This window comes from Thermobia domestica, chromosome 1 (genome assembly GCF_964235325.1).
Source record: "Thermobia domestica chromosome 1, izTheDome1.hap1.1, whole genome shotgun sequence".
Taxonomy (NCBI): domain Eukaryota; kingdom Metazoa; phylum Arthropoda; class Insecta; order Zygentoma; family Lepismatidae; genus Thermobia; species Thermobia domestica.
Window position 1 is genome coordinate 244,772,814 of NC_137454.1, and position 19,153 is coordinate 244,791,966.

The 19,153-nt window shown below is 36.8% G+C and overlaps 3 protein-coding genes across 3 annotated transcripts; all 3 read right to left on the bottom strand.

Moving 5' to 3' along the window:
* Window positions 1-11,270: 11,270 nt before the first annotated feature.
* Window positions 11,271-12,176, bottom strand: LOC145679275 (uncharacterized). Its single transcript, XM_081749864.1, has one exon. The coding sequence runs from the start codon at window positions 12,174-12,176 to the stop codon at window positions 11,271-11,273; it is 906 nt and encodes a 301-aa protein (XP_081605990.1).
* Window positions 12,177-13,560: 1,384 nt separating this feature from the next.
* On the bottom strand, window positions 13,561-15,066 carry LOC145679280 (uncharacterized). The gene has a single exon (XM_081749870.1). It carries the CDS (start codon window positions 15,064-15,066, stop codon window positions 13,561-13,563), a length of 1,506 nt encoding a protein of 501 aa, XP_081605996.1.
* Window positions 15,067-15,617: 551 nt separating this feature from the next.
* On the bottom strand, window positions 15,618-16,271 carry LOC145679286 (uncharacterized). The gene has a single exon (XM_081749876.1). The coding sequence runs from the start codon at window positions 16,269-16,271 to the stop codon at window positions 15,618-15,620; it is 654 nt and encodes a 217-aa protein (XP_081606002.1).
* Window positions 16,272-19,153: the final 2,882 nt, after the last annotated feature.

The following is a 19,153-nucleotide window of genomic DNA, read 5'->3' on the forward strand; positions in this document are numbered from 1 at the left end:
GCTACTTTAGCACGTTACACGGGAAAGCAAAGCAGTAATACTATTGTATACAATGCATGATGTTCCCCAAGTAACCAATAATAAATCTGGAATGATAGATGACTACAATTGTAGTACTAACAGTGATAAACTATGTGCTACATATTCAGTTTCAAGAACAACAAAACAATATAGGACAATATAGGACAACAATATAGGACCTACCGTAGTCGGGTCAAGACTTTATTTAGAAACTAGTATGTGCCCTATCTCAATATCCATGTTTTAGAGTCCTGTGGTACATCCACAACAATTTGTTTTGACATAGTTGGTGAGTACTTCAAATTGTATGCCCGTATCCAAACTGCCTCCGTAAAAATTGTTGCGTGAGTGAGTACCTTAGGATTCTAAAACACGGATGTTTGAATAGCGCACATATTAGTTCCTAAGTGAAGTCTTGAGTCGGCTACGGTAGGTCTTATAATTTTGGAGCTATGGACCTTTAAAGTTCATTTTTTCATGTTTTCGACAGCCTAAACTCCGAAAAGAAGCATTTCTGCACCCGGGCTGGTCTATAGTTTTTGGTCTTATCTTGGTGTCAGGAATCACCTCCCAAACGTTGTCGGTGTTGTTTTAAAACATCCTGTATAAATAATTGAGACCTACAAATATATATATATATATATATATATATATATATATATATATATATATTGCTAAAATTAATTGATACTGTCAGTATAACCATATATCGCGGGGCCTCAGTGGTAGAGCGTTCACCTCTGGTGCTTGGGTCCCGGGTTCGATCCCAGCCCCCGCCAAATAAACTTTGTGGTGGACAAACACCGTGTGCGTGGGTTTTCTCGGGGTTCTAACGTTTCCTTCCACTTTCTTCCTTCCACCATTTCATTCATCACTCATCATCGCCGTCTCCTTTAGCCTAACCAGCATAACTGTGGGACGTAAAACTTAAAGATTTTACCTTATATCGCACAAAGCGCTCAACGCGCACGTTGGTGTTATGGCGTGATGCTCGCCCGTTCGAAGGTTAAGCAAGAACCACACTTATTGACACCTTTATGTTACTCATGGGCATGCAAAACGTTACTTCATTGCTGATCATAAAGAACTATCATTGTGTGATTTTCTCCTCTCAAAATGAGGAAGGGGAACAAAAACTGTAAACAGTAATTTGAGAATATTGACAACAAATTGTGAGACTTACCGTAACATCATTTTCAATCACAAAATACTGTGAATGAATAATTTTTCTGTGTCAAAATACCGTAAGAATGAAAAATGAAACAGACATTTTCACAATGTAAAGTTCTAACTTACTCATAACACTGCATTAGTACGTATAAATATTCAAGCTTGTATTTTTCAGAATGTATAGAGATAGTATATAACTATCTCTGGGGTAGTATAGGTGTGTTTATATTCGCATATTAAATGGATTCTCAATATATATGAAATATTTAAAGAAACTTTTATATTCAGGAGTACTTATATTCGAGTAAATACGGTAATTATCTAAACAATCATTGAAAGTTTAAGAGGGGAACTGAAAGTGATCACAGGGAGCTAAGATCACGTGCTAAACCCTTAGCTGGCAGTTGTGTTGATATGCAGGGTAGAGACCTGCACGGGCCGGGCTTGGGCGGGCCGACTCTTATTTCTTTGGACCGGGCCGGGCTTGGGCGGGTCGACACTGATTTCTCTTGAGGTCGGGCCGGGCTGGGGCCGATTAATTGCAATTCTTTAATTATTATTGACATTCGTTAAACGATAATTAGAATTAAGGCAAACGTTGAAGAAGCGTGCCCGTGAAAAATGTTATAAAATGAAACTTCGAAAATTTATCGGGCCCGGGCTCGGGCCGAAAATCTCCAAAATTTTTCGGGCCCGGGCTGGGCCGGGCCTACGTACATTCGGGCTGGATTGGGCTCGGGCCGAAAAATTCGGCCCATGCAGGTCTCTAATGCAGGGTCACATAAAGGCAAGCGTAAAATGAGTATACAGTGTTATTGGAGACATTATAGGTAGAAGAAGTGAAACCGCGTAAACCTTTATTTGCACTTCCGCTCAGGGGTAAAAATGAGGGGGAACGCGGGAGGACGCCGTTTTCCCAATTCCAAATATATATATATAAGCACAGAGGAGGGCGTGACGTCATCCGTCCCCCTCCCTTTTCAGCTCCACTTTTACCCCTGCTTCCGCTTAAAAGTGGAAAATATTAAATATAAAAAAAAACATGTTTCAAGAAAGTTTATCTAGATTCGTAAATGATCTATCCGTTGGCACCACTGTTTTCAGTGTGGATCTCACCGCAGTGACTGTCAACTCTTATCTGATCCCTTTTCTTCGGCAAAAGAAAATACTTCATTACAAAGGAGAGTGTAATGAAAATTCTGTTTGCTTTCGAAGGAAATGCCTGAAGGAGAAGGATTTCAATTATCCTTTGATTTAAGATGTAAATCAGACAACCCGATTCTTTCATCTCTTGTCCTTTTGCTGGCATAAGAAGACGGCAAATGAGGAAACTGTAGAGAAGGTCTGCATCTTCTCTTTCCTCCAGGGAACTAAATTCATTTTAAAAAAATAAGACACAAAACAAAACATTCAAGAAACAACAAAACTGAAAATTATATATACTGTGCATTCAGTTCAGAAAAACAAGGAACAATTTAATTAAAAATCTTTGTTTATCTCTAGAGTTCAAATTAACGAGACAGATGAGACGGAAATTGCATCAAGAAAGCGTATAGTCTTGGCTTTCGTAACTTCCTTCAGGGAGACATATTGCGATCCATTCGTCATACTTTCTTATTTTATTATTTGTTTTATATTTTTTTCCTTTGCCAAGACCCTAGTTTTCTTTTTCTTAAAGAGAATGTTGAATGTAATTTGCCTTTGTTTAATTTACTTGGTGATACGATAATATAATCACAAGATCGTACATGTGCAGCACGTACCGCAGTATACGCCTTTTCTTTATTTGTATTATTTTATCTATATATCATGAATTATTTGCACACCATATGTGTCGAATAAGATGCACATGTTTCTTATCTCTATATTCAATATCATATGATTACATTTGTTGAAAATTTCCGTACTGCAAAGAAATTGTGCAGCATTGATTTTTTTTAAAGCAATAATATTTATTATAGATACGTGTTGCATTTACGGCAATGTAAGATACATTCAAGTTATAACATATCTATTTTTTTTTCTCAGGACTGGTAACAGATAGAAATGTGCTGTTTATTTTAAAACACCTAAATGAAATTTGCAAATGCTTACATTCTTTGTAAATTTAGTTTATGCAAGACCCGTACTACTTTTAACTATTCTAAGTAAGCCTATACGTATTACAATGCTACGTATAAAACGTGAGCTTATAGAACCAAAAAGGCTTAAATCTTTAAACCTCCCCCCCCCCCTTCACGGTCAAAAGTGCGTTCGAACTCATCATCTCCCGAGTATGTGACCACGACTTACGTGTAGGAAAGCAATTTGCATAATGATCTGTGATAAACTTGTTGATTTCACTAAAGAAGTAAGGAGTACATCTATATAGTTAAGGCTCAATCAAATTCGCATCGTGAGTGCAATATCATCTCTGAAAAGATTTGGGTTCTCAGTTTCTCAATTTGTTGTCTGCTACGTTACCGTAAGCACCACAATATGTGTCAGTGAAAGGGTAAATATTTAAAATTGAACTTTGAAGTCTTTATGTCGAAACATTCAAAAGTGAGATAAATAGAAGAGAAAGAAAGAGATATAATGTCTAGAGTACGAAGACAGGGGGAAAAGGAAGTAAGTCAAGAAATGGTCGAAAATGAGTTAACAGCAGAATTATGTAGCCTGAAAGGTGTAATTTGCATGGACTAAATCCCACAGTAAGAAGGTTAATCACTAAGATATTTAATGCTGACGATTTAACCTACAGTGAAAGAAGGAGATAAGTCAGTGGAAAAGAGTCCAAAAGAGTTAAGTAAGTCAGTTGTTTAAAATATATTTAAACTGACTTGCTTCCTCTTTCCCTTGTAGTCTTCATATATATTTGATTCACTAAATAGTTATACATGGTTTATAATCCAGGTAAAAGAGGACCAAGGAGATGTGAAAACTGCACTTTTAAAACTGACCTAGAGAGGCAGAAATACTTAAAATTGCCAATATAAAAATATAACTTCTCTCTCTTTCCTTATCTTTTACCATGTCTAGTTGAGCATCCTAACTCTTCCTTCCACCATTACAAGGTAAGTGGAACATAGTAACATCTCTCTTTCAAAGCCTTAAATCAGGAAAAAAGTTCTGTTTTTTCCTGATCTGGACTTGAATCTATGACCTCCTGAAACGTATCGAATACTCTATCGTTCAGCTAAACAAAATAGCTGCCTTAACGATGATTCAAAAATTAGTATGCCTGGAATCTGTAATGCTGACTTGTCAGGTCTTAAGTATTTCCTCATATACAAACAAGCGACTGTCCGTTTATTAAACATGAAAATACGTATATGATAAAAAAATTAAGTGGTTATAAGTATCAAAAATTTCACTTCTAAGCGATCAATTTCTAAAACATTTTGTCAATATCTAAAACTAACAACAACATTCTTTGTTCCATCATTACAGAAAAACGACTGAATCGTTTGAAATGACCATGCGAATATTGCACTCAACTGGAACCAGGTTTTCATGTCATTTTTATTAAAACGTGTATCTTGAGGAAATGTGGAATTACCATACACGCCGACAATTATTATTTCACGACCCTTACATATCAGTAAGATAAATTTCGTTATATAAACTATTTACTTAAAGAAGTGGCCACATGCTCCTGTATTTTCGAAACTTCCTCTTCTAAAGATGGTTAGGCCACAATTTAAAATTATTTTAATTCCCCATTTTTTAGTTAGTCATAGTATGACCGAGGTATGGAAACATTTAAACTGTTTAAAATTAATTTTTGATCATAATTACCTTTTGGTTCGAGCAGATATTTTTGAATCAACTCAGCTTGAATGGAAACAAAAGCTGAGTGCAATCCACTAGCCCAGAAAGAAATGAAAAATATGCACTCACGGAATATTTTATGTATCTTGAGTGCATCACATCCGACGCTTCCTTAGCACATTTTAGTTTTTGGCAACTGTAGATAACAGGTTTTCTTCGTGCATAAAATGGCAAAATTCTGGAAGTACAACAGACATAATTCTATTATGTAGCTATTAATTTTATATCCACGACCTGTGTTCAATTAACATTTACCCAGAATGCACATACGAAAAAGTAATATTCTATATATACGAACAAAATCGGCTACAACAACAATATAAGTACTGCTATTAATTAAAAAAGAAATATTGCTGTGTACATTAATGAAGCCAGGGTTGGATTAGCATACTTTGGCACTGTTTTCTTTCCCCATCCAGCACAAAAGTAGTATAATGTAATGTCAAATATATTTCTCCTTGCCAAATTTGAAGGTGCTGTTGTTTCCTCTGACTTAATTCGTTCAGAAAACTATATTTTGATCGTGTTATATTTTAATTTCGAAAAGCGCAAAATATGTTACAATCTGTCACGTAGAAACGTTTACGTGCAAAGTTTCCAATGCAATAAACTAGTTTATTCTGTAATATATAAGGCAAGGGAGGCGAAACCAAATTTTTCGCCTCTACGCTGCATACCACCCCAGATTCTTAGTCTAGCCTAATCTAGCCTAAGTGTTAATTGCATCCTCCAATAGCATGAAAACGAATATATGAAACGTAATGTTCACTTACCTTGAACTTATGTTTGACTTTTCAGCATGAAATTAATGGAATGTATGGTCTCCAAGCACAATGCACGGAAATCCTTTCTCGAATATATTTCTATTGGTTCCACTGTGTTCTCTTCTCTTACATAAAACGAATTTTAATTTTCGATGTGTGTTATTTATTCTACTTGTAATTCACAAGAAAATGAAATGAAATAAAAATCTTTCAGTTTTACTTCCCACGATTATACCCTTTGAACTAAAGCAAGTGAATGATTATGGAAATATTTGTAGAATGAGAATGTGGGAGGAAACAGGGAGAAAACAAACAGTAATTTACAAGGGACTGTGCATAGGGAATAACAGAGATATTTAGAGTTTACCCATTTAAAGGTGATTGAATCTTTAGACGTGTCCAAAGACTACTAAATCGAGGAGATCACCTACAAACGTGCTTACTAAGGAGACTTGTGTGTTCTCGAAAAATGCATTTAGAGGCGCAATCTTTTGTATTTATGCTTGTGATGGTTCTGCCATCCCTACAATAGAAAAATATAGAGTAACTATTAAAAATAAGATTCCTATTAAATAGTTAATAATAGTGGATAACATTTTTGTAACGTAAAATCAGTCAACCAGTGCCTAAATCTGTTTCAGACAATGTGACACCAGCGCAATGGATTTTGTGCACTCGTGTGTTATGCCACAATCAGACACAGCCTCTTGTTTGTGCACTTCAGGCATAGGGCCAAAATACTATCTTAAGGAGTGAAGCAAGTTTAAATTTCTTGTGAAGAATTGAAGTTCCATCGTATTAGAAGCATTTACTGGAGACGAACTGAGCTTTTTGTTTCATTTTTATTGAAGTAAAACTCGTACTGTGGAAGTATTTTCAAATATTTCCCATAAACGGATATTTCAGCTACAATCTATAAAAATCTCATTTTAAATCCAGTTACTAATGGGTTACGGGCTATGCTCTAAAGTTACTTACAAGTACGTCCAAACCTATAATTATACCAAGCCAATTAAGTGGATTTCTATCAAAAGACTTCAAAATGAAAATTTTCAGCTCTATGTATCACAGTTATACCACTTAAGTGAAAACATATGATTAATGAATTTGCGTGACAATGAAAGGATTGGTGGAATGAGTATATAGGAACGAGAGAATCCACGTATATAGAAGATAAACAAGTAACATTTAGCTTTATATTTAAGCAAGGGCGCCCATGTTGTGGTTTCCAAGGGGGGGGGGCAAGTATAAGCAACATTTCAAATGCAGCCTCAAATTTTGCGGTAACTATTCTAAAATATTTATTGGGTTTTAGATCTTCCGAAGCACAATTTCCTCTAAAGGGCCCCTGATGGACGCCCTTGTATGTAAAATACAATAAACTATTAATTAGATTTTGACATTTGTGACTATAAGCTATACCAATAAGCGGTGTTTAATAATAGGAAACTCAACTGTTTACGGACAGTCAATTGTATATGAGTAAATAAATTTAGCTGAAATCTGACAAGTCAACATTACATTCCTGGAATACTAGTTTTTAAACAATCGCAAGGCAGCTGCTGTGTTCAACTGACCGGTAGAATGTTGAATGTGTAATCATGAAGTCTCAGATTTAAATCCATGTCAGGAAATACACATTTTTTTTCTTCTGATTTTAAGCTTTAAAGGGAAAATGTTCCTACGTTCTGCTATTCTCGTAATGTTGGAAGAAGATATTAAAATGATCAACTAAGTACGTACAAGAAAGAAAGAGAGAAGTTACATTATTACATTAGAAATATTAATCATATTTATGCCTCTCTAGGATGTTTTCAAAAGTGTAGCTTTGTAGATCTCCATCGTTCTCTCCTATCTACCTTGTAAATTGAGTATAATTCTTCAGCGAATCAAATAGATGTTCTACATGTGGTATCTCTGTCTTTTTCTTCTCTCTATCTCGTCTCTGGAGATGAACGTTTCGACAAATAAACTGAAGACGATTTTCAAATATAAAAAATACTTATACGGTCACTCATACAAATTATGGTGCTTACGTTAACGTAACATACAAGAACTTAAGAAACTGTGAATCTATACCTTTTCAGAGATGATATTGCACTGATGCTATATATACCTACTCCTTACTTACTTCTCTAGTCAAATTAACAACTCTATGACAGAATATAAAGCAAAGTGTCTTCGAATTCGTAAATTATGATCACATACTAACAAGGTGATAGGTAAGAGCGCACTTTTGATCGTGAGGATTGATTTACTATGTCTTCCAAACTATGCTGTGCATATGTATCGGAAGTATTATACAAAGGTAACCAAGAAAGTTCTATTACTTTCTCACTCACCATCCTCGAACATAGATATGTCATCTAAGACGTACCTGGAAGATCAGAAACAGTCCCCATCAGCATCGACGACCTTCTTCCAATGTTCTGAAGGGCCATGGAGACCATCGCGTTAGAATTTGGTGGGCTGTGAAGCGTAGAAGGTGTCAAATGCATTTTGCACCTCAAAGGGTTTTGAACTGGCGTCCTCTAAGGTGATTGTCCAAGGAATGGAGTAGGTGATATGTCAGGGGAATATGACGGATGCAATAGTGTTTCCCGTCCAAGGCGTAGAATGGTGTCCCAGATCATCCTAGCCACGTGGGACTTAGCGTTGTCTTGTAACAGGATGACCACTTTGCGATTCAGAAGTGCTCCCTCCAGAGTTTTGACATTTTTCTGGAACACTGCAAAATTGCTGACAGTACACAGTTGCATTGATGCTCTGATCAGCTGGTAGCAGTTTCCGATGCACGATGTTGCGAGTAGTCCACCAAACACAGAAAAGGGCCTTCTTCTGGTGCAGTACTGGTTCTGACTGTTTTGGAACTAGTTCATGGGATACTAACCCATGATGACGGCGCCGTGGAGCTTCGTACACGACCCACTTCTCATCACAGTTCAACATCCTGTCCAAAAATGGTTCCTTTCTCAGACGAGACAGCAAAGTAACACAGGTGTGTGCTCGCGTTGCGTTCTGGTTCTTAATCAAATCATGTGGGATCCATCGATCCAACTTGTAGTGCTTCCCAAGTTGATGGAGGCGCTGCCGAATGGTTTCTCCACTCACACTGTATTATAGTTCCAGTTCCTCAGATGTCTGGCCACTGTTTGCCTCAATTTCTACCTCAAGATCTTTATTTTATACTTGTGTTGGTCTTCCGGCACGTGGTGCGTCTTCGAGTGTTTCGTCACCGTCCTTAAACTTGTTTAGCTACCGCTGCACTGTCCGCGTAGTCAAGACATCCTCACCAAATGCCTGGCATATCGTCTGCCCCGCTGCAGCGGCGTTTGATCCCAGTTTGAACTATTACAGCATACACGTCCTTATGATGCTCTGTGGATGTCCCATGTTCACCCTATCCTTACCCAAGTTCACGGTGTAACTGAACTGCCACAACCAGGTAGTATGTTGGATATACCCACACCAACAACTGACCTTCGCTTTATCTCCATTGTCATTCAACTCACGACGTGAGGGCCAATGGAACACAGACCTTTACAAAGAGCAACAGAACTTTCTTAGTTACTTTTATAGAACGGCGATGTCTGTCTTTTAGCCTCTCAACTGGTGCAAAAGCAAAATTATTATCTTTGCTCTTGCTCTTACAAATATATTATCTTTACTCATATCTCTGTACTAGAACTGGAAGTGATAGATTTTTACTACTACTTCCTCTTTCAGTATTGAACTCCATTGAACAAAAACGACAAGAGATAGCGACAAGTGGTTTCGTACAATCGATTCACCATCCCCGGAACAGCTTTCACCTACTCTGTTAACCCTTAATTCATACCGAAAGGCAACTGTATTATTTTGAACTTGCGGTTTCAATCTTTATCGCCATAGAACCAAAACAGTAAAACATAGCGTGTAGTGACTTTTCAATATGGATTCAGCGTCTGAGAAACAGTTTCCCATTAATCTTAATAATCTATTGCAACCGGTAGCTATAGATGTACTACTTCAAGTTTGAGTTTTGAATTCTTATACAGTATAACCTCGTTAACACGAACTCGCTTAAGCCGAACACTCGGTTAGGACGAACAAAATTTCGGTCCCGGCATCGCTGTACATTATCTTATAGGAAGTTTTATCGGTTAACACGAATTTCGGTTAGCACGAATTACGAACTAATTTTTAGTCCCTTGAGTTAGCAAAGGTTTTCATCCTTTGTTTTTTTTAGATCATTTTTCTTATTTCAGATTTCACTCCAGATTGTTTTTTTTTAGATTATTTTTCTTATTTCAGATTTCACTCCAGATCAGTTTTTGTCATACAGTATTTATACAGACGAAAATATCCTTGTAAATAAGAGAAAAAACAGAAACAGGTATCTTTCCTCTCTCATGAGGTGTTGATTCTGTCCTCCGTCAAGCGCTGAACATGCAGGTGCTTGGCAGACGAGCTGCTGGCGACAGCTCGAGACAAAACATCTCTTCAAACTGGTGACAGCAGTCATAAATACCTTTCCGCTACTAGCGGTACCCAACCTGCTAGCGGAGTTATCAATGTTATAACTTGACCTGGATTTTCTGCGTGGAAACTTTTATTTTTTTTTTAATATTCGAAGATAGGATAATAAGCTTACTGCAGTGTTTTCACTTTTCAGAGGACGGTACCAAGACCGAAACCAGTCTCGATCTCGATCTTAACTCGAACTTGAGACCGAGCCGTGCTTTTTGAAATCGAGACGAGACCGAAACTCTCAGTCTCTTCTCGATACAATTCTGTGGATGGTATCAAGACCGAGAATAGTCTTGGTCTCGTCTCGAATTTGGAACCGAGACTACCCAGTCTAGTCTCGATACCATCTCTAGTGTTTTCTATGACATACATAATATACTGTAGTGGTATATATAGTCTGTATACTGTAGTGCGTATGTATGAAGAAAATGTATTCGAATAATAAAATTTGGGTCCCCGGTTAACACGAATTTTTATAACACGAACTCCTGATTTTTCAGTCTCTTAGAATTCGTGTTAACGAGGGTTTACTGTAGTTTGGAAGTAGTTTAGTGTAGTTATTATGAGTACTGATTCTGTCTTTTGATTAATAAATGTTCACAAAACAGCTTAATTGTGTTAAATGAATAAATGTTTATTGGCACTAACTACGCAACATCTGAAACACTTACAACAACTTACTGTTATATATATATATATATATATATATATATATATATATATATATATATATATATATATATATTACGAATTCCGGAGGACCGTCTTGTATGGATCTCTTGGTGCTCAACTTGCTGACACACACACAAACTGTTTTTTTTTTAAAAAAAAGAAACATTATGCAAATGTAATAGCAATGATACAAACTCACTATAAAAGTCTCTACATTCTCCCCTCTCTTGATTGAACGAAGTCAATCAACTTACACATAATCCACATTATCACTTTTAGGTAAAGGTACAATTTTAGTAATTGGTCTCTTAACAGTCCCTTCTATGTTTTACACTTCACACTCACTACTCTCACTAGTCCATCTTTTCCCGGAAACACTTGTTGAATGACACCTAATTTCCATGACAATGGAGGAGAATTGTCTTCTTTGATTAGAACCACATCTCCAATAGAAATATTAGGTTGTTTTGTTGTCCATTTTCTTCTCTGCTGGAGTTCATGTAGATAATCCTGAGACCATCTTTTCCACAAATGCTGCTTCATCTTCTGAAGGTGATTCAATCTTGATAATCGGTTAGTCGGAATGTCCACTAGATCTGGTTCAGGAATGCTCATCAAAGGTTCACCAATAAGGAAATGTCCTGGCGACAAAAATGAAGGATCATCGGGATCATTGGATAGAACGGTGATTGGTCTTGAATTCAAACAGGCTTCTATTTGTGTTATAACTGTGTTGAGTTCTTCAAATCTCAAAATCGTGCAACCTACTATTCTTTTTAAATGAAACATAAATGACTTCACTGCACTTTCCCAAATGCCTGCAAAATGACTTGCTCTGGGTGGAATGAAATGCCATGTAAATCCTTCTTGCACTGCAACATCTTGAATTGAGTTTTGAAATTGTTGTGAACTGAGTAGTTGTTGAAGCTCCTTAAGTTCTCGCTGAGCTCCAACGAAATTGGTTCCGTTGTCACTATATATGTTCGAAAATTTGCCTCTTCTTGCTACAAATCTTCGAAGAGCTGCTAAAAATGCTTGGCTACTCAAATCACTCACTAACTCCATATGAATCGCTTTGGTTGCTAAGCACACGAATATTGCAACATACGCCTTTGTCACTTTACGAGATCTAGTTCCTTGCTTAATCATTAGGGGACCGGCGAAATCCACCCCTACGTGAATAAAAGCTCGAGCTGGCTGTACTCTTGCTGATGGTAATTGACCCATGAGTTGTTCTGAGGCTGACGCTTTCAATTTAAAACAAACTAGGCACTGATGAATGATAGATCGAACGACTTGTTTAGCTCGTGGGATCCAATATTTTTGCCTCAATGATGAAATCTATAACTGGGCTCCAGCATGTAACAATCTTCTATGTTCCGCTTCAATTATCAATTTGGTGAGATGCTCTTTAGGTGGTAAGATGATCTGATCGGCTATCATACGGTAAGTTGGAGTTTTTTAGTCGTCCTCCCACTCGTAGCAACTGTTCATTATCTATAAATGGATACAAAGATTTAAGCTCATTTTGGGATGAAACTTGGCCTGACGAAGCTAAATCTTTGAATTCTTGCGAATAACTAACCTGTTGGATTAGCTTAATGCATTGTTGTAAAGTATCACTAATTTCAATAGTGGAAATAGTTCCTACTTTCTTCTCGTTATGATTTTTACAATTGTAAATAAAACGACGACACAAACAAATAACTCGCAATATTTTCCACAATGATGAAAAATTCTCCAGACAGCTTATGTCACCTTCATAACTGACTAAAGATATGCTCGTTACTTTCCTTTCTTCTGGAACATCTTCATCTACCACTTCTGATTGTTCGGGCCATGCAGATGATTCAAGCCATGCGGGTCCATGCCACCAAATATCTGCTTCCTTCAACTGTTTCGGATCCATTCCCCGTGTAATAATGTCGGCTGGGTTGTCCATTGACGACACATGATGCCACTGGTTGACTGATGTGATCTCCTGTATCTCTGCAACCCTGTTTGCCACGAACTCCTTCCATCTGGCAGCTGGAGATGATGCCCATGCAAGCACTATTTTTTAATCGGTCCAGAAGTAAGCACTATTCATTGAAATGTTTAATATCGGAATTATTTTGTGATACAACATGCTCAAAAGTACTGCCGCACAAAGTTCAAGTCTTGGTAACGTTACCTTTTTAATAGGAGCTATTCTCGATTTAGAACCCAAAAGTTTAACAGTAGTTTTGCCTGAAATGTCCACAGTTTTAACGTATATGCAACAGCCGTAAGCAAGTTGACTGCTGTCAGCAAACCCATGCATCTCGACATGAACATAATTCTTCAATACTACACATCTATCAATTTGTATTTCGTTAACACTTGGAAGATGATGACACATGTCTAACCATTGCTGATAGAGCTCTGATGGTATTTGATCATCCCAATTGATCTTATGGATCCACATTTGTTGTAAGAAAATCTTGAACGGAGTAACTATCGGGCTTATAAGTCCTAAAGGATCAAATATTTTTCCTATGGTCGAAGTTACTTGAGATTTGGTTGGTATGTTGGTCGTGAGACATTCTTTAACTGTCTTGTTGCTGATGAGAAGCTTATCTGATACAGGATTTCACGATAAACCCAATGTTGAAACACCTGACTCGGACTCAAATTCAAACGGTAAGTGAATTTCCCTATGTTCTTCTGGCACTGCTTCCAACAATGCTGGCTCGTTCAAACACCATTTTCTTAAAGTAAACTCACCGCTTTGCAATAATTGAATAAGTTCTTTCTGAAGCTTTAACGCCTGTTCAACATTATGGCATCCTGAGCTTACATCATCCATATAAAAATCACATTCCAATACTGTTGCTGCTTGAGGATATTTACTTCTTTCTTCTTCCGCTAACCTTACAAGACACGCCGTCGCCAAATATGGTGATGATGCTTCACCATATGTGACCCGCTGCAACTCATAAATCTTGACTGGTTCCACTGATGAATATCTCCACAGAATTCTTTGAACTCTAATGTCATCTTCATGAACTTTAATCATTCGATACATTGACTGAATATCCGCCGTAAAAGCAATAGGAAAGGTTCGAAATATCGTGACAATTGAATGTAAATCTTGCTGGATTGTTGGTCCTGTCATAAGTATGTCGTTTAATGAAACCCCTGTTGAAGTCTTTGCAGAAGCGTCGAGAACCACTCTTAGCTTTGTTGTGGTACTGGATGGTTTCAATACAGCATGATGTAGCAGATAACATTTCATAGCACTATCTTCATGTTTTTCTTTCACTGGTTTCATATGATCTAATTCTTCATATTCCCTCATAAAGTTACAGTACTGCTCGTTAATTTCTGGACACTGCTGCAACCGTCTTTCTAGCTGATAAAATCTACGAAGAGCTAAATTATATGATTCTCCTAATGGTTTATGGCTTGGCTTAATTGGCAGACGTACAACGAATCGACCACTGCTATCCCTGGTAGTGTTTTCCTCAAAGTGTCGTTCATATTGCCTTTCTTCTTGAGTCATGACTGTTGAATGTATAGTTTCGAGCTCCCAAAATGTCTGTAACTGTCTATCAAGGTTACTTTCTTGCACAAAAAATGACACTTGTGGCATACTGGAATCTCTTGTTGTAGGAACTTTACCCGACAAAATGTACCCAAATTCAGTCTCTTGTACTACTGGATAATTCCCTGGTCTAGTCAGTTTATGTGATCGCAAAATGTTCAAAAACACTTCCGCGCCTAACAAAATGTCAATAGTATCTGGTTGGTGAAAGTTAGGATCTGCATACACTATGTCTGTCGGCAAGTTCCAATCAGCATGATCTATTGGCCTACTTGGAATGTTATCTGTTATTTTGAGCAAAACTAAACAGTTTACATCAATTGCAAATTCACGAATTCTTGATTCTATATGCACATCTACACAATGCTTTGTTTCATTAATCACACTATTAATGCCTTGAATTGAAACTCGGTGTTTATTTTTAGGTAGACGCAACCTTTGAATTAAATCTTCAGTCACAAAATTACCTTGACTGGCAGAATCTAATAATACTCTACATGGATGTAATTTACCATTTGCATCTCGTACATTTACTATAGCAGTAGATAACATAACAGTAACATTTGGTTTTCCCTTGAAAATGCAATCAAGAACCTTGTGTCATATTTTCCTTATTCGTATTAGAATGACTCGAAAAATTTCTTGATTGTGAATTAGCAAAACTGGTTTTCTCATCTGCTTTAGACATTACGTCATAATGCAGCAAGGTATTATGCCTTTTGGGACAGCGTTTACAGCCACCTGATCTGCACGTCTTTACTTTACATTCTTTTTTTGAGACAGTTGAAACACGATAAATTATCTCGAACATAGTCTTGTCTTTCTTTTGCTTCAGCGTTTAAAAATGCAGGACATTTAAACAACTGATGTATTAGGTTTTGTTTACAAAAGTTACAGAAAGACTGAGTTGTTGTCACGTATGATTTGGTTGTTTTTTCTTTTTGTTTTGGTTCAGCACTCTGTCTATTTTTATAGCCCCTTGACCTTGACACTACTTCCTGCGATGGTGTATTTTTTATAGTTTCAAATGCTTGACACCTACGTTCCAAGAAAGCAAAGAACTCTGATAAAGGAGGGAAAGAATGATCTGTGATTTGTAACTCCTACGCACGCCTAGTGTTATTGTCTAATTGTGAAACGAAATGTTGAACTAACAAAACCTCTTCTAGTGGTGTTTGCAAATCTAAAGATCGTAATGCATTCAAGTTACTAGTAGCTGTATTAATAAATTCTCTTAATTCTGATGTAGTTTCCTTTGTGATACATTTAATATGTGACAAATTACGGACATGAGTAGCTTGAATCAAACGGTTATTTTCATACCTGTCTTTCAATAATTGCCATGCAATTTTATAATTAGCTTCTGTAACTTGCAGATTCGCTATTAAATCATACGCTTCCCCTCTCAATGCACTCCTAAGGTAATGGAACTTTTGCAACACTGACACGTTATCGTTATTATGAATCATAACTTTAAAATTGTCTGAAAATGAAAGCCAATTTTCGTATCGTCCTTCAAATGATGGTAATTCAACACGAGGCAATTTTAATTGATCATTTGACGCCTGATTCTCATTTTTCGAGGAATTGTTTGAATGAGATTCCTGGCTACGCTGAATAATAAAATCCTCTAGTTGCGCTAATACGTCATAGTAACTGGTTTCAAACTCCTCCCTATAAGCATCGTCCTCTACTTGTTCGTAATTTATTTCTAACTGTGATTGTACTTCATGGAACTTTTTATACAACTCAATCATTGCAGTCGTACGTACTTTCACCTGACTAATTGTAGTTGTTGAATTAATAGAGGAACTGTACCAAAAGTGGGCCCCCATTTTGTTTTTTCCATATATCTAAGAAAATTTCGATCAGAAAAAAATGCTATTCAGGCTGAAAATAATATGATATGTAATTGCTTTGTTTGTTTCTTCCCATAACAATCAAGGAAAAAATAGGTTGAGAAAAAATGGATTTTCATATGGACTGCATTTTCGGCATTCGAAAAAACTGTTCCAAAACCGGGCCCCTTTAAATTTAGATAAATTACACAAAGCGAAAACCTGTATTACTTAAATTAGTTACGCATTTAAGCTAGAAACAACATCCTAAACACTGGGGATTGAAATAAAATGAAATATGAATGTTTAAAAGACTTTATCAGAAGAAATTGAAACAAATTCCGAAAAGTAAAGAACACACTAGAATTGAACTTAAAACTTAAATATTCTACATTCTAGTGGCCGAAATGCAATCTGAGTATTTTTCTTAACTCCAGCACAACCTTTCAAATAGATTAAACTTGTAACTGAAAATGTCTAAACTTAAATATTCCACATTTTACTGGCGGAAATAGCAAATCAAAAAGTTTTTTAAGCTCCAGAACAATCTTTCAAATAGACTAAACTTGAAGACTGAAACTTTCAAAACTGAAATATTCAATATTCTACTGGTAGAGATAAGAAATCTGAACATCTCTCTTTCTCCAACCTACTTATTTGGCATTAAAAAAATTCCTCAAACTTCAGAACCAAAACTTCCAAATTAAACGTGATAAATGAAATGTTTCACAAAGTTAAGATTTCTACTGGCGAAAGTCACAAATATAAATGACTTTGTCTGTCTCATCACAATCTACATGGGCCCACTAAGAGCACATGACACAATGGACCCATGACACATGACCCAATGGACCCATGACACATGGCACATGACACAATGGACCCAGAGTTCAACTCTCGTATCACTCAAAAAAGTTTCAGTGCAGAACATGCAGGTGGCATCGTCATCCGTGGACGGTGTTTTCCCCGGTGGAACGTTTAAAGTTGAGAATATTGTTGATGCTTCCTTATATCAGAGATTGAGCCACAATTAGAATCAGGGGCCGCGGTGGCTTAGTGGTAGAGCGTTCGCCTCTGGTGCATGAGGTCTCGCGTTCAAACCCTGCTCCCGCCAAGTGAACTTTGTGGTGGACAAACACCGTGTGCGTGGGTTTTCTCGAGGTTCTCCCGTTTCCTTCCACTTTCATCATTCCACCATTTCATTCATTTCTTACAACCACCGTCTCCTTTAGCCTAACCGGCATAACCATGGGACGTAAAACTTAAAGATTTCATTTCATTCTCATTTACAATTAGAATCGTCTTCCTTGGCTCTTCCTTTCACCTTCAGCGGTATCTTTTACTTTCCTGGATCATAGGATCTTGATAATGAGTTGACACTACCATGCCCTCGACCACGATATTGAGTTATAAGTTTCGGCTTTGTTTTGGGCATTTTGGTCCTCTTGAAAATTGTAAATAAATTGCACGAATCATGAGAATTTGGTATGAAATATATCTTTTACTTTTGCATAACATAGTAGGGGCTCGCTTTAGGATTGACAAGGGGCCCACTTTACGACCATACATGTTTCTACTTTCGCTGCAAATAATTTGTCACTCCTACGTCTAAATTACTAGCTAATTACATAGAACATACCTCTTACCATTCAGATTAAATAAATAAATAGTTGGTTCAATTATCTCTTTACTAACTATAGAAAACAATGGAGCTTCAAAACTTTCCACTGCATGAAAACTCGTCAGATGTTCATTGCAGAACAAAGGATTAACTGATCAACACAGGAACTAGCGCTGCATGCAACAGTAACGGTAAACTACAATTCAGCTTACTTCTAGCATTCTACGCCAATACCCGGAGCAGCAATTGAGGGGGCCCGTTTTATGGACCCGGGCCCGGGTTTGGTACAGTTCCTCTATTACTTACGTAGTTTTGAATTCTTGTCAGCTAACTTATGCACACACCACGTTGTTTCACTAACTTGCTTCTGTCTGAGTCCTCCATCTTGAAAAATATTGTAAGATCCCACTAACACTAATAAACAGAAGTCCACACTGATGAACGTGTTCTCACTTATGTCTATTCACATAGTTTCCAGAAGAATTAATAAATGTCACTGCAGCACACATGAACAGCACTCAACAAAGAGCAATGTAACAATTGTTCACATACACATTCACAGTTTGTATCAAACGCTAGTTCACTGTGATCCGGTCGGAGTTGACCAATGAATCTGTCTGTTGATGAATAAATGTTCACAAAACAGCTTAATTGTGATAAATGAATAAATGTTTATTTGCACCATTTACACAACAACTGAAACACTTACAACTTACTGTTTTATATATATATATATATATATATATATATATATATATATATATATATTACGAATTCCAGAGGACCGTCTTGTATGGATCTCTTGGTGCTCAACTTGCTGACACTCACACACACAAACTGTTTTTAAAAACAAAAAAAGAAACGTTATGCAAATGTAATAGCATTGATACAAACTCACTATAAAAGTCTCTATAGTTACTATTAAATAAATATGTTTCTGCCATAAATTTTCAAAGCTCATTTTTTCTTTCTTTTCGTGTTGCAAGCTATATTTTCTACATATTAATTATGTATAGATCCACTTCCTCATTATATATATTAGCATAGTATAGTGATTAACTTTATTCGCTTCGCAATTGGAGAATGCCGTGTTAATCTCTATACTCAGCCATCCTGCCTAAATTTCTGTTGTTTTTACTTTGTCTCACTTAGGCAAATATTCAGTGGCACCTTTAAACAT